General features: G+C 33.7%; 2 protein-coding genes across 5 annotated transcripts; one reads left to right on the top strand and one right to left on the bottom strand.

Moving 5' to 3' along the window:
• The first annotated feature begins 1049 nt into the window (after positions 1-1049).
• Positions 1050-6094, top strand: LOC137828513 (uncharacterized). Its single transcript, XM_068635119.2, has 11 exons — positions 1050-1425; positions 1691-1785; positions 2654-2711; positions 2973-3167; positions 3381-3457; positions 3695-3777; positions 4282-4333; positions 4802-4870; positions 5199-5285; positions 5383-5444; positions 5611-6094. The coding sequence occupies exons 1-11, from the start codon at positions 1308-1310 to the stop codon at positions 5705-5707; spliced, it is 993 nt and encodes a 330-aa protein (XP_068491220.1). The 5' UTR covers positions 1050-1307; the 3' UTR covers positions 5708-6094.
• A 102-nt stretch (positions 6095-6196) lies between these two features.
• Positions 6197-12463, bottom strand: LOC137828511 (ENTH/VHS family protein). Of its 4 annotated transcripts, none has more exons than XM_068635116.2 (14): positions 12093-12463; positions 11128-11204; positions 10987-11038; positions 10689-10768; positions 10542-10620; positions 10182-10265; positions 9910-10055; positions 9298-9642; positions 8966-9007; positions 8786-8872; positions 8566-8711; positions 8205-8389; positions 7060-7954; positions 6197-6968 (listed from the first exon to the last, which is right to left on the bottom strand). In XM_068635116.2, exons 2-14 carry the CDS (start codon positions 11160-11162, stop codon positions 6568-6570), a joined length of 2577 nt encoding a protein of 858 aa, XP_068491217.1. In that variant the 5' UTR covers positions 11163-11204; positions 12093-12463; the 3' UTR covers positions 6197-6567. The 4 variants fall into 4 exon arrangements, with proteins under 4 accessions (XP_068491217.1, XP_090161599.1, XP_068491218.1 ...); XM_090305473.1 differs by having other exon boundaries at positions 8566-8694; positions 12093-12278; XM_068635117.1 differs by having other exon boundaries at positions 11932-12094.
• Between the last annotated feature and the right edge of the window lie 3986 nt (positions 12464-16449).

Here is a 16449-nt window from a genome sequence, read left to right as displayed (position 1 = left end):
AATTAAAGTAAAATATTAAATTCTCAACATATATATAAAAGTATACTTAAAAAAATTAAAACTGTATATTTTTTAATAATCATTTCAAATATTCTTGCACTTCCCATGTATTATTAAACACCTTAAAAACCTCTTTCGATTTTTTAACATCCACAAAATTATTTGTCATCATACACGTAACAACAAAAATTATCAAATTAATTAATTTTTATTTTGAATTTTTTACACCAAAACTAACAGGAAAGAAGAACATGGGTTTAGCAGAAAGCCCAAAACTAAACATCATCACAAACCAATCATATTCATTTTATTTAAACCACTATATTCTATTTCTCTTTCATTTAATTCTCATACAAACGATTATAATAACAACAAATTTATTTCCACCTATAATAATAAACATCCATCAATCTTTACGTGAATAAAGATTTATATAAACTTTTATATATATATATATATATTTAATTTACTAAAATGTTTTTTTAAGAAAAAATCACGAACCTTCGATTCTGTATCCCATGCTTACGCCATCTAAAAAAATCGAATGAGGGGACACCTCCGAATGGAATCGAAGCAGGGAAGCGCACCACAGAATCCAATCAGGGGAACAATCCTCGTATTAGAAACCCTAAATCAGAAATTTGAAATCCCCAATTTGAATAACCTAAACTCTAATTCAGTATTCTCTAAAGTCATGTAAGCACCATCCACGTAACTTACACGTGTCTGCCACATAAGCACCACTTAAATCAGATATTTAACAGAAAGGATCATTTTAAATACATTTTAAAAAACTTAGGGATCAAATTGAATTTTTTAAAAACCAATGTACCAAATTGACTATTGACTATAATTATAGGGACGAAAAAGATAATTAAACCTAAAAATAACAATATTAGGTGAGAATAATTATTTGATAATTGTTAAAAAAATATAATAGTATTATTTATTTTGAAGTATCTTTTTAATAAATGATTTGACTGATTTAAACTAATTATAATTAAGTTGACTTAGACTGGGTAAGTAGGTGAATAAAAAACGTAAACATTAATTTAATTGAGTTGTATAAAAATTAGATTAAACTGAATTATCACGACACTACAACCCTAATCGATTGTAAACTCCGCAAATTGCTGTTTCTGATTTCACCCAAACACAAGTGTTGTGTTTTTCTACTTCCTCTGCAAACCATGTTCTTTGGAACATCCTTAAATGGTGCATAGTAGAGTGTCTGCAAAAGGGTGTTAGCTAAACTTCACATTCTATCTTACATTTGGACTTCTTTTTTTTCCCGGGCAAAGGAAAAGATGCTTACTTTCGACCAATTCAAGAACAAAAACACGTTAATAGGTCTTGGGTTGGGACAGTTTCTCTCTCTTCTGATCACTTCCACTGGTTTCACCTCTTCTGAATTGCCCAAAAAAGGTTTGGCTGCATTCTCCTACGATTCACCGAAATTCTCTCTTTTATTTTATCTATTGTTGGTTCTTAGTTGTTAGTCAACGGAAGTCATCTGTTAATGAACATTTTTGGATTGGCTTGATTTTCTTTAGGAGTTTTGTAAACGTGTCTTTTGATCAGTGGGTTTTGTTTTCTAAATTTCATTTGCATGTTATGTTCTTCAATCACCCTACTTATATTGATTTTATTCAGTTCTAAAAAGTGTTATCTTTGTATTGTATTGTTACAGGGATTAATGCACCAACTTCACAGTCGTTTTTGAACTACGTGTTTTTGGCAATTGTCTACGGGAGCATTCTTGTGTACAGAAGGGAAGCACTTAAGGTTATAGATCAGGGCTTTCATTTATTTGCAATGCATGATGTTGTGCCTTAGATAATTAATATCTGTAATTTTTGTTTCTTTTGTCTGAAATTAAAGGAAGATTATTCGAAACATTCTTTTATCTAATTTGTGCATATTTGCTTCATCTCATTTTAAGCTGGTGATTTCATTAGATGACAGGAAACTATTGGTAGTGTCGCTTGTATGCCTAAAATTTATCTGTGCTTTCATACTGTGCTGTCATTTGTGAATGATGAACATCACGTGACACAAGGTTTGATATTGGTGGTGTGTTTATTATTACTTTCATCATAAGAAAGGGATGCTTTATGAACATCACTTGAAGGGGACAGAAAGAAACAACGAATTTGCAGAGCCATTTGGTTGTTTTGGAGTTTGTAAAGATAAGTGTTGATGTATCACTGTATAGATCCGTAGGTGACTATAATGTTGCTGAAATAGATGGGTATTTGTATAAGTAAAAAGCGTTGTTCACATAGAATTAGAGTAAAAAGAATGTTGGAGAAGAATGGTGTCTCAAATGTCAATGAATCTTCTATTTCTGTTTTTCATAAGTATATTGTGGATCAGTGATATCTCTAGCCAGTATTAAAATGTTCCATCTATTTTGCATGATCCTACCTATCTACAAATTTTGACAATGGAGATATAAACTACCACGCTTAATGTTATTATACTGTTTTTACTTAATATTCATTAACTTCTTCGTCTGTTTAAAAGAAACCTCCAAGAGAGGGTGCGAGACTACTTCCTTTAAAAGATATACTGATATTCTCTTTTTACTCTATTCTCTTATGAGCATTGAACATTTAAAGATAATTTCACTTATCCATCGGTATTGGTGCAGGCAAAATGGTATTATTACATACTTCTTGGCTTGGTTGATGTTGAAGCAAATTTTCTTGGTAAGTGTTTCTGATGGCATAGACATAGTAAGTACTTGGAGAACATTGTTGAAAATTGAAATTAATATATTTGTATTCAATCTGCTCAAGCCTGTATCACTTAATTTTCCAAATTTACATTACTTCAGTATAACTTTAATGTTTTGTTTCTATTACATTTAGTGTTGGACAATTCATATATGTTCTATTGAAGCAAGTTACCTATTGAGTTGCATCATTTTACTTTGGTGACTTACATGCTAATTCTCATCTAATGAACAGTTGTGAAGGCGTATCAATACACATCACTAACAAGTGTGATGCTGCTTGACTGCTGGTCCATCCCATGCGTCATGCTTTTTACGTGGATTTTCTTGAAAACAAGATATAGATTCATAAAGATAACCGGCGTACTTGTTTGCCTTGCTGGCCTTGTCCTGGTTGTATTTTCAGATGTCCATGCAGGCGATCGAGCAGGTTGGTGGCTTATAATTTCTGAGATTGATCCCTATATCTTGTGCATGTGTAAACACCAACATTACACAGGCACATTCAGAAAGATAGAGTTGGGTGTTCAGTGTCTTTGTTCTTCAGATTTGTTTTCGTACATGTTGATCTTGTCATTTGTCATTAGTAAAGCATATCTTTCTCCTTATGGTAATTGTCTAATCGTATGTACACATGCTATAGGTGGAAGCAACCCTCGTACAGGGGATCTTCTTGTTATTGCTGGTGCTACACTGTATGCTGTCAGCAACGTCAGTGAGGTAAACTGATTGCACTTCTGCTTTTAACACATTTTGCAATACTATGTGCATATACTCATGTTGAAAATCTTATCTTATTGATCCAAATTTTCAAGTCAGCTTGAATCTGAGATCTCGACAGCAAAGTAAGAATATAATGCATTTGAGCTAATTGAGATGCTCCCACATGATTCATCCACACTTAGTATTTCATTATGAGTAATCTCTTTTGGTATTGTTATTTCTTTCCAATTACAGGAGTTTCTAGTGAAAAATGCTGATAGAGTTGAGTTGATGGCAATGTTGGGTGTCTTTGGTGGCATTATCAGTGCCATTCAAATGTATCCTTGAAATTAATTTCATTAAGAGCAGACTTAGATCCTTTTGTTGAATAATTTTCTTAACTTCTTCTACCTGTTTATTCGTCTTCAAACTTGTGCTTTATTAAATTTGCATTGAGGAATCCATTTTATGACACGTGCTCAAACATTAATTCCAACATTTTTAATATAACATTTGTATTGATTTGGACTTTCTATACATCTTCATTTCATTCACCCGTTGCAAAGCTGAAGTGTCTAATTGCAATTGCTTTACTCTGGTTAAATAAATCGAACTATGTCATTATCATATTGCACTGGGAATTTTAATTTAGAATTGACTACGAAAATGTTAAAATAGATAGTTTTTAAATTAATTACAATTAGCTGAGATAAAGATAATTTTGGTATCAAAGTTTCTTTTTGAATCCAGAAAGTAAAAAAAAGGTTGAAAACACTTGTATTTAGTACCCTCATCAAATTCTTAGTTCTCTTTTTCCTGTTTTGGTCTTAAACGTACTACAGAAGCATACTTGAGCGCAATGAGCTCAAATCTATTCACTGGTCAGCTGAGGCAGTAAGTTCTCTCTCTCTCTCTCTCTCTCTCTCTCTCAATTATAACACTCACACTGGCACAGTATTATTTGAGTAATTGGCAAAGTTTCACTTTATTTTAAGATGTCTGCAAGGCTGTAAGAGTCTGTCTCAGATGTCCATACATGTTTGATTTCATTCACACGGTCCTTCTCTTTACGTCTGGAAGAGCCAAAAAATCCTGAGTTGCTTTTTGTTTGCAATCATGGAATGAAACAGTGAATTTGTTCCTAAGAATGGTGACGTGTCCCTTTCTCTTGAGATCAGGGGTAAATATTTAGAACCATCCCCTCTCACAACTGGCCTAATGATTATAGACTATTCTCTAGTTTTGTTTTACATTTTACTGCATCCCCTTAAATACTATCTGTTTTTTGTACATCAAATTGTTTATGTTCTAGCAACATTGCAATTTATTATTTATGACCATTTCTTGCCATGGTGATTGCAGGCGCTTCCTTTTTTCGGATTTGCGGTGGCTATGTTTATGTTTTACTCTTTAGTCCCTGTCCTACTTAAGGTGTGGATTCGAACTACAATGATTCTGCAGATTTTGTAGCTTGAAATTGTATGTTACTAGATGGAAGTAATTTTTTGATTTTGTTACTTCTTTTATTGAATATTTTTCTATTAATTTTACACTTAAGTTTATTTCTTGGATCAAACTATTCAATAATTGTTAGCAATGTGAAAAAAATTTCACCCTTGAAGGTGCTTGAGAATCTTGCGTAGTACTTGTTTCATACTCCCTTGCCTCACTAAAAGTATTGAAGTGTTAAATGGCGTTAAACCATCTTACAGTTTAGCTTTAGAACTAACATTTTATAATATTCTTTGTTTTGTCACAGATCAATGGTTCCACTATGTTAAATTTGTCTCTATTAACCTCCGACATGTGGGCTGTCTTAATTCGCATTTTCGCTTACCATGAGAAGGTCTGACATCACCCTTGAATCACGCTATTTTTCCCAATCAAATTATGAGTGGCATGCAGAGTGTACTAATATTTCAAGTGCCAATTTTGCTTTCCAGGTTGATTGGATGTACTATGTGGCCTTTGGTGCTGTTGTTGTTGGTCTTATTATCTATTCTGGGTATGTAATTTCACACTTTGTACGCATAAATTTCTTTTCTTTAATGCTGAATCACTGCACAGTAGTTCACACAATCCTGCTCTCAACTTTTCCTCATGAGTAGAGTGAGATGCCTACTGCAGTTTGATTTCTCTAATATACGAACTTTTTGCTGAACTGATTGCAGTGGTGACACAAATGAGAATCAAGACCATCTTCATGTTGCTGAAGATGCCAATCAAAGACAACATGATGAAGAAGCTACTACTTCAGGTAAATCATAATAACAGCACCTGGGCTGGAAGCTCAAAAAAACTACGCACACCTTAAGAGGTGTTTGAAGAGTAGAAGCACGAGGAAGAGTCTCCTTCAAAGATGGACATTGCAAAAAAAGAAGCATTCAATTCGATTCAATTTGTGTAGAAGGACATTTGAGTGTTTTGGACGGATTTGTTAGATTCTAAAATTCAGTGAGTAATAATGCTTGCTAAATGTGACAATTTAATTACTTTGAAGAAAGAAAATATTTTAAGATAGATTTGGGTTGATTAAGGATGTATATTTGTACACTCCATCAATGTTTTGAGCCACCATTTATCTGTTCCGGAATGTAAAAAACACATTTTGGAAAGTCCATTTCAGAATGAATAGGAAATGACTTACGAAATTAATTGTTTCGGGATTGCCCTCTGACAATTTTGAATGCATTCTTTTATCTCCATTATCGGGAGTAGCTGTTAAAAGGTATCAGTTTTTCTTCAATGTCCAATCCCTCAAGCAAGAAATTTTCTTTAATATATACACAAACAGATGTAGATACACATTGGAAAACTGTTGGGCAGACTATTAAATGCTGAGTTCATGATTTTAACATGGATGTAGAATAGGCAAAGGGAAGATAACATATTAAACATGGCACCACTGGTTGGTGTTGGGGTTAATAACAAAAAGTAATAACCCAAGAAGGGTTATTTGATCCATTCACTGGTAGTGATGATGCCACAAATGAGGTATTGACGTGCTATCTTATCTTCCAGGTATAATGCTCAATCAATCTCATACACTTTGATATTGCTATCTAAGTATAATGCTCAATAAGTCTCACACACTGTTTGACATTGGTAATGATATCCAGGTGCAATGGTCAATTTTGTCGGTAGCCACCAAGGCCATAAGGATACTGAGGATAACCACCACCTGTTCCCATCATGGAGTTATAATTACCAGGCATGGTATATCCAGGAGGCAGTCCAGTAGGTGCAGGTGGTGGCTGCATCTGCCCCATGCCCCTCATGTTCATCCCCATACCCACAGGGGCGTTCATACCTCCGTAGCTTCCCATGCCCATACCCATCATTGGGTTTGATGTAGGTGGTGGTCTAAAAGCACCAGAACCGACCCGGCCCATGCCTGAACCAGATCCCATAGCTTTACCCATGGTTACAGTTGATGTTACCGATGTCGTGGTCGGCTTCTCCATCCTCTTCTCCTTCCTATTAATTGCATCAAAGTCCACTCCAATGTTTGCTAAAGGGTTTATTTTAGCTGCAAATGAAAAACATGAGAAGTCAGTGTTCATCCAGATAAGACCACAAGTTGGAAACAGTCTGAGAAGGTATATAAGCACAACACTCACGTCCAGATATATTTAAATTAACCAAGCCCCTGCTCAGTGTATCTGCCCAGACTGTGGATTTTGTCTCAAACTTGTCCTTGGAGGATGGTTGAGAAACAGCATTCTGCAAAGCATGTCCTTGCTGTTGTGCCATTAAGATCCCGCTGTTAAACTGTGATGCTTGATCAATGGGGGATTGAGAAGACAAAAAGTTTGCACTCTGTCCCATTGGAAGTTGGGGAGCCGTGTGTGCAGGAATAAGTGCCATAGATCTCTGTTCATAGGTCTGGTTCATGTGTCCACCTTGCGTTTGAGGGAACATGCTGGAAGCTCCTTCAGTCATAGAACCTGCCTGGGGAGGGAATCCACCATATATATGACTAACTGACGGCACAGATTGATCAGTATGAGATGGAAAGGGTTGCTGTGTACGTTGACTAGTGGGATTCGATGACAGGGGTTGTAGCAGTTGGCCACCAGGAACTGATACGGCCTCTGTGGCAGGTTGACTGGTTCCAGCTGAGAACCCTTGCTGCGCATGTTGGCCAGACTCTGCAAAAAAAGATTGTGATGCCATCTGCCCTGATGAAGCTGAAAAGGAGGATGAGGCCTGAGCATCAGGATGAGCTGAAAAGTTCTGCCGTGAGGTTGTCCCAGGTAGTGGAAGAATGTCTGCAAGAATATCAGTTTCCAGTGATGATGACAAAAACTGGGAGTTCAATGGCAAAGACTGAGTGTCACGATCTCTCGGCGGAGCAGAAAATGAGTCTCCAAACCCAAAGTTAGAGACTGATTCTGTGTTAGAACCACTTGGCTGGGATGGTGCACGACTCTGATGAGTCTGGGGTTGAGGTGGAGGAGTTTCAGCAGAAGGAAGAGCCTTAAACGGTGAATCACCAAATGGGTCTTCAAACACCTGCCAAAAGTTAAACCAACAAAAAACCAGGATTAACAGAGATGAACTCTTGTCAAAGGATACAAATTAAATTAATGTTTTACAGAAGTTACAGTATTTAATACGCTACATTTCTTAAGTTGAAGCTACCCACCTAAGCATGCAAGAAAATCATTCCAAGCCATACACAAAAATTCATTCTTATTAAATAATACAGCGTATTCAAATACTTTCTTAGAGTCAAGGTATAAACAAAAAAGCAAATTCCTACCGTATTGAAATTATTAGTAGCAGATGGTGGTGGTGCAAAGGCCACAGTTGAATCAAGGTTTGTGTTGCCTTGAGAGGTTGTTGTTTCTGGTGCAGAAGACACAGGAGCCAATGCATTTGAAGAGAATGGTTCAGATAGGGAGCCGAACAAGTCCAGTTCAACATTACTAGCAGGAGCTCGGGCAGCTAATAAGAAACATACAATAAAAATTTGCTATCATATGTTGATAATTATAAATATATTTCATTGGACACATACATATATGTGAGTGTCGAACCTGACATGAAGTAGAAAAAGGACAATTAAAAATAATAAACTTCAACATGTGTACTCAATTTTCAAAACAAAGAACTTGCCACACCTGATGCAGGATGACCACGAGGATCAAATTCATCAAAAGCCTTAGATTCTGGGTTTCCAGATGTTGCAGTACTGGCAGCAGCAGCTGTTTGTGTAGGATTGTCACTTACAGGAGAAGAGGCTTTTGCAGCTGAAATTCCCCCATCCCTTCAATCAAAGTGATATAGTAACAAATATGTTCGGAATTGGAATAGATAATCTCGGTATTATTAAATTCATACCTTTCATTGTGTAAAGGGCTTTGAGAAAGAGCTTCTTCATAACTGGGAGGAGCACCCACATTTTGCTCAGAAAGTTTCTGCTCTAACCTGCCCATGGAATTGCATATGGTCATCCAAAATAATGCTAAATGGCCATTATGCATGGATATGTGTGTGATATGAGAGAGAGGGATGATTTACCTTCCTTCCATTGAATGAGCTTCAGCTTTAGCAATGCTACCTCTGAGACAACATTGTAAAAAAGGATGGAGTAAGCAGAATGAGAGAGGAATGTTGTGCAACCATGAATCCTAACATCAAAGCTAATACGGATTATGCTGTGTACTTGTCTTTTGAAGTAGTCTAAGTTTTTTACATCTAATATGCATATATATATATACAGATCATAACAACTAATAAGAGTCTAAGATCCAAAACCAAATGAACCCCAAGAACTATAATTATGAAAAATAAAAACATTATCTATTTCAGATTTTGTTAGATGTTTTTTTTTGGCTATCTCAGGCACGTACCCAGATGAACGCTGACCATCATCATCAACATTATGATCATGATCTCTGTCAGAGCTCCTGCTTCTTGAGCCATATTGGCCATCATCAACACTTCTTCTATGGTACTCATCATCCCTATAGCCATCTTTTCTGTAGCTTTCCTCATTATCTCTGCCATAACGATCTCCTTCACGACTATACCGATCATCATCTCTATAGCCCCACTCTCTTTCTCTGCCATAGCCATGATCACTTCTATCTTCCTCCCTGCTTCTATAACGATCATCTTCATATCTATCACCATAAGCCCCACTGCTAGAATGAGAACCAGGCCTGTACATTCCACCTGTTGAACTGGCGCGAAACCTGGTGAATCATGCTGGGCAATTACATTACATATCTCCTCCGGATTAACCCACATACATATTTACATAATATACTCTGTGATTTTACATTTGTGATCTAGAAACCCAAAAGAAATTCAAATACACAATGGATGGATATTACAAAATACAGGGAAAAGAAATATATTTTCTTCCCCAGCAAGGCAGAAGACATAAGTTTTTATAGCAACTGGAAAATAACAAAGTTCAAAATATATATAAAAAAACAGACTAATAAGAGGAGAATTACTTGTCCCTGTTAGCAGCAGCCTTCTGTCTAACCTCTATGATTCTTTCTTTATCATTCACAAGGAGAATGAGATTCTGTGATTTCTTCCTGACATTGTTTCCCTGGTCTCTTCCACTGGAATCAATATATTGAAAATTGGACAATGTCTGTTGATATGAACATTTACAACATTATCAAGCTGCATTCTAATTTTTAGATCATTTCAATAATATTAATAGTTTGAATGAAAAATACTAAACAGTTTATAAATGTTTCAATTGACAGGAAATTACCGATATTTGGTGGGCATGCTCCCTAATCTCCTCTATGACTCGCTCTGACCCATTAGCCACCACATATTCTAATACTGTCAAAGCCTGTTGTTGAACATTTAATACAAAAATGTAAGAGCCATTCTTTTCCAAGAGGGCATGATCAGAAATAAATGCATAAACATACTAGACAGAGTTCTTGAAAGGCAAGAACCATTAGTTGTTTGTAAATAAGTATTGAGAAAATTTCATAAATAGTGTACTTCAGTTCACGGATGCATATTGAAGGTCAAAACAGAAGAGTGTTGTTATGACAATAAACAAAAGAAAAAAGAGATTCCAAGAGTAATTCCATCTAAAACATAAAAAAGTTCCACAAACCTTATAGACATGCCGCCAATTCTTGCCTGTGTCATTAATCCGCTTCCAGATTATTTCCATGATAATTTGGTATTCATGACTGCAAGGGAGCTCAAAAGTGAGATATTTGTATACAATATCAAGCATAAATGATGAGTTCAAGCTTACTAATTTCTGGTAGCCTGAGCAATATCTGCTAGAAGTGATCCATGAGGACCCCAGGCTTCATTGCTGGTAGCATCAAGAATCTGGAAGAGACGAGAGACGAGTCTAATTAAAATTTGCACAGTAAGATTATAATGTGTAAGCTCCAAGATAGTCAACAAACAATTTCTTTTGTGAGCAAATATTAGAAAAGTAAATTCAGATTGCAGACTTCACATAAATCCTCACACCATTGTCTTTGCAATGAGTTATATTATATGCAATTCAGTTTTACAGTAAATGTTAAGCGAACAAAATTTACCTTCTGTTCTATCCCAGGAACTTTAAGCACTTTCTTATTTACTTCTCTTTTACTGCAAGGACAATGAAGATAGTGAGGAATTATGAAATAGGGCTGAGTTAAAAAATAGTAACAAACACCACCCTAAACAGTTAGACTCACAGTTCCCTAACAGTTTGACCAATGGCCTTCTTCATTCTAGCCGGTTTTCAGAATTAGCCTGCCAAAACCACGCTTAACTGCCAAGTAGAAATAAAGCCCATTTCAAACATTTGTCATGCACAATTCAAGAAAAATATATATTTTCCAATCAGTATTCTTTACTTGTACTAAGATAGAAGTTTAAAGTAACCAAACCAATCATTTAGAGTTGACTAATTCATCAAAGAAGAAACAAGAAGTACAATGTCTGCACAATATATGATTAAACAAATAGGGCAAATGGGCATGAAATATATAAGAAGTAAAATTGTAAGCCTTTACTACTTGGGAGTTTGGACATGGAAGCAACATCAGAACTCAACTATAGTTGCATGCCAAATTCTACTACGGAGAAAGAACCAACATCACTATCTGAAAATAAGTCTTACATGAACTTTCAGAGATCAATCCAAATTCTCAAACATGCAAATGACAATGCTATGCAGGGTCAAACCTCATGAATTTCACTTCATCCCCATCGTTTCTAACAGCAATCAAAGTTCAGACAATCCGAAATTGTACTAGAAAGCATGGAAAGACATAAAACAAAGGACCATGAATAAAATCACAGAGGAAAAAAAAATAGGACACTGTATAATATAATCTTTCAAGCAAAGTTGAATTGGAAAGAACATTGAAAACTTAAAGAGGGGCACCATCATAACTAAACGTAAATACCAAGATAACAAATAATTATAAGAAACGATAAAAGATAAAATCTTTATAAATAGTAAGCCAGAAGAAGAAGCAAGGAGCAAATTATACGAGAAACTAAGCAACAAAGAAGATCAAAAGGGATCCCAGAAGAAGCTTGGCATGAAAGACTTCAAATTGAGATAGAATAAGGATACCCAAGAGATGCAATAGATCCAAGAAATGAAAAAAGTGAATAAATTGTGGCAAAAGTAGATCTGGGTAGACGGAACCTGATCAAACTAGTCGGCTGAAACCAGAAACTGAAGGTTACAACTTGCAAGACTTCTGTGAGTTGTCTCAAAAATAAAATTACGAGGGAAAGAGAGAGAGAGAGAGAAAGAGAAATCCAAAGGGTGTCTTTCTTGTTTGCAGTCATTTTCTCTTTCTACAGGTCCCAGTTGAAAGCAAAGAAAATTCACAGTATCCACACTGCAACTTACGTGAAGGGAATTGAAGAATAATAACCTTTTGAGGTTTGTTTTAATCTACTTTCATGGTAATAACGTGACACCACTGTAAACAGTTCAGGTTCTTTTCATATCTGTTCCAACTTTGTATCAGTCAATCTTCTTTCCCATAACGATTAAGTCAAAAAAATTACATTTTTTCATTGCAAGCAAAGTGGGTTCAGAAAGTTGACTCGGTCAAGAGAAAAGGAAAGTTTAGTATTTTACTCCCATTTGAAGAAAGTTTGGATTTTTTTTAGTGTAAAACAAATTGGTATAATTTTTTTTTTTTGAATACGACATTATCACATCGGTATGGATAATATTGAGTTTTTTTTTGAAACATTTGATGTTTTTTTTTTGTTTAGAATAAGGATGCATGTATGGTCTACCACTTGTTCTGAGAAGAAGTGTCAAAGTTTGTTGGGCGACAACTTGTCTACCTCAGAACTTCACCAATTGTTATATGAAAAAATCAAAAACATCAATTCATTATATTAATAACAATTTATTGAATTGGTTTTTAATTTTGTAAATTATTAATTTAGTCTTTGTCATCCTACAGTTCCATTAATCCCTTCCACTTCATTCATTTGCTACTTATTTATTTTTCAAAATCAGGAAAATGTTTATAATCCAACAAGGATTGAACTATTTCTATTCATAATAAAAAAGTATACATTGAGTGAGTTGGTATTTTAATTTTAATATTTTTTAAATAGTTTTTCTGAGATTTAACGTTTTTATAATTCATATCGATTAGAGTATAACATAATAATTTATACTATTATTAATGAGTCCGTAGCACATTTCACGGTGTCCTTTTCTAAATAAAGGGTCAAGGTCAAAATCAATTTTGGAATTTTTAAAATTATGGGGTGCAGAAAGAAAAACGTAGGGGTGCAGGAAAAATAATTCTTAGAGGAAATGGGTGCTTGCCCATTGGGCTCATAGCCTCTCAATCTGAATGAACCACGTATGACCAAAGTGACGCTAAGAAATTAAATTTCTAAAACATAACACGTAGAACCAAATCAAACTTCAATAAAAATGAACTTCTACTGTAACAAACCATCAAACCAAATTTTAAGATAAAAATAATAATTAATAGACTAAATTAGATAATGAAACTAAAAAATTATTCGTATTTAAACTAATTTTATTATTAATAAAAAATAATATAAATTATAAATTAGTATCTAAATTAAGGATCAAGATTTTAACTATTAATATTTTAAATTTTAATTTGATCTTTAAAAGATTAATAAATAATAAGGAACTAAAATTTTGGTAATGATGTATTTTTATTAATAATAAAAATTACTTTAAATACCAATAATATTTTAATTTATAAAGTGATCGTCAAATAGTAAGTAATTATTTTAGGTTTAAAATTAGTTTCTAATGATTTTATTGTAATGTTGAAGTATTTATTTATTTTTTAAATTATTATCATTACGAAAATTACACTATATGTTTTTGTAATTTTTTGCTTTTAAAAACAAAACAAAACTAGGTGAAATAATATAATAGTTAAACAATAAAATATCAAATATTAAAATATTAAAATATTTCATGTGGTTACTATATTATTATCATTACTATTGGGTGAAGATGATGAAGGTAAATGATAAAAATATACAACATCATATGGTATCAGATTAAACAATAAAACTTTGTCTTTAACCAAATATGATGAAAAAGTAGTTTAAATTTTTCACACTTATAGTTATTGCGTAAACCAAATAACTTTCTAAACATGGTTACATGTATGTTTAGAATAAGAAAAAAATTAGAGATTAAACACTAGTCCTTATTCTAATATTATTATCTAATTATTATATAATTCATCCCATTAATTAGTATTTATATGTAATAACTTTTTGAATCACACACCTCATGAGGTGCAACAAGATTGTGAAATATGAAGAAGCAGAACCTCTTTTTCAGTGGCAGCATATCTTCTGTCATACATCACATGAGCACAGAAAAAAGGATCTTTAAGAGACTAAGATGGTGCAAACTACTGCAACATTATGCCATTTTGCTGCAATAGTAGTGTGAAGAAGTGAAAATGACAATAGGATCCTATGCTAATGTAAGATTATTATCCATAATGCTAGTTGTAAATTATTTCAGTTGTTTACAAAGAGTAAAAATCAAAATCAGCCATGACAATAAACCTTAACTGAAATTAACTACAGACCAAATTTCTTCACATTGGTTATAAAAATACCTTAATAGGATTCCAATATTTCTCACATGAACAATTCCTTTTCTTTTATTGGGAAAGAATGAAATAAATAGAATTGAAGCATTTAAGGTATGCTCTCCAACTCTTTACAAAAAGGTTTAGAGAATCAAAGCTCATAAGACAAAATAAGCCAAAAGCAGAATCTCTGCAGCATAATACTGCATCCAGCAGAATGAACATTTTGCTTAATATATGTGATACAGACAGAAAATGGAAACAACCTTGGGAAAACAGTGCATGCATCTATTAGATAAATGTACAGCTGCAAGAATATAGTACTTCATTCTTCTACCAACAGAGTACAAATTTTGTCACTCCCTTTGTTTGGAAATACAAGTTTCTTGCCAGCAACCTGTGTAATGCACCTAATTCTGTTAATTTGATTTTGAAAAATGTTTGAATTGTGATGGTTAGTGAGATTTTCTGTCTTAGGAACAATGTCATCTTTAAAGGTGGAGTGACGCATCATTCAGAGACGTTTTCTCTAACTCAATTGAAAGTTTGATCTTGGATTTCCTTTAAAATTTCATCTGCTTGTTTTTCTTATTCAGATTGGTGTCTTGAACTTATGGTTTGTTTCTCGTTCTGGAGCTTCTTGTTTTAGAGTAGTTTAGATGACTTTTGAGTAGTTTAGATAGTATTATGTTGGCCGACTGTTTTAGTATGTTGTATAAGAGTTGGATCACCCCTAAAGTGATCAATATTTATTTATTCATTATTGTTGATGATAAAAAAAAACACCCCCAAAGCAAAAGGTTACTTAATTAATCCTTTCCCAACCCCATCCTTTCCTTCCTAGAAACCCCTCTTGAAAACAACCAAATAATTCTTAAAATGATAATTGAAAAACCCATTTCTTAATACAGTTGTTTATTAAACATCAGCATCACAATAGTGTTTTTTTTTTCAGAAAACATTATTGGTTCAAGCATACAAATTATTTTATGCTCATTTATTTAATTAGTAGTTTGAAAAGTTATAAAATATTAAAAAGTTATTCTTTACATTAAGTGATGATGAGCAGTTCCTCAAATAGTGGGTAGACCTCTTCTTTATAATGATTGTTCGGTGCGCCATCGTTCTCTTTGTAGTTTTATATAACTTCAAAAATTTAGATTAATCAGAATTGATGCATGACAGCACCCATAACAAATTAGCATTTCAACCCTTTTCTATCTTTATGTTTCCCTTTATATAGCAAGTTGCCACTTTCTCTTATATTAGTTGGAAGACCACTTTTTTTGTTTTCTTGTAAACACAGCAATAATTAGTGCTTGTGAATTCCTTTCTTTAATTTTTAGTTGCCTTTGTTAGGTACACATTTGAGCTTAATACAACTCAGGATGATAATTAATACTGTTAAAAATTATCAGTATCTGTCAATGACTAATTCAAATCATAACTAAATCATGCGTTAGTGATAGCTTATATAAATTCAAACTACTGATTCATATTTAAATAATCTTAGAACTTGTCATCATCACAACTTCAAATTTTGTGACATGGTAAATGAAATAATTAAGATGCTGATGCTGTGGTTGTTAGTAGCAGTGTGAAATTAGTTTTTGTAACTTTAGGGAAATTGCATGAATTAGAAGGAAGAAAGGGTCCACGAATCAGTTATGTGGATTTGATCAGATTATTGGGGGCTATTTAATTAGATAATGGGACCTGCTTGGATATGGCTAGAAGAAGAAGAAGACTTATAGTTAAATTAATAATTAATAATTGGTACGTACTACAAAAGAAATGAGCAAAGATTCCAAGAAGGAAACGTGATTTGGTGTTGAGTCCAAATAATTTATGTCAATTGTTTGTTTATCTTATCTGTTTATGAGCAAAGTTCAAACATGCAGAAACTTTAGCTGGTGCCTTCTAAAGAATCAT

Source organism: Phaseolus vulgaris, chromosome 7, assembly GCF_051622355.1.
Source record: "Phaseolus vulgaris cultivar YP4 chromosome 7, ASM5162235v1, whole genome shotgun sequence".
Taxonomy (NCBI): domain Eukaryota; kingdom Viridiplantae; phylum Streptophyta; class Magnoliopsida; order Fabales; family Fabaceae; genus Phaseolus; species Phaseolus vulgaris.
This window is presented reverse-complemented; position numbering and strand designations above follow the sequence as displayed.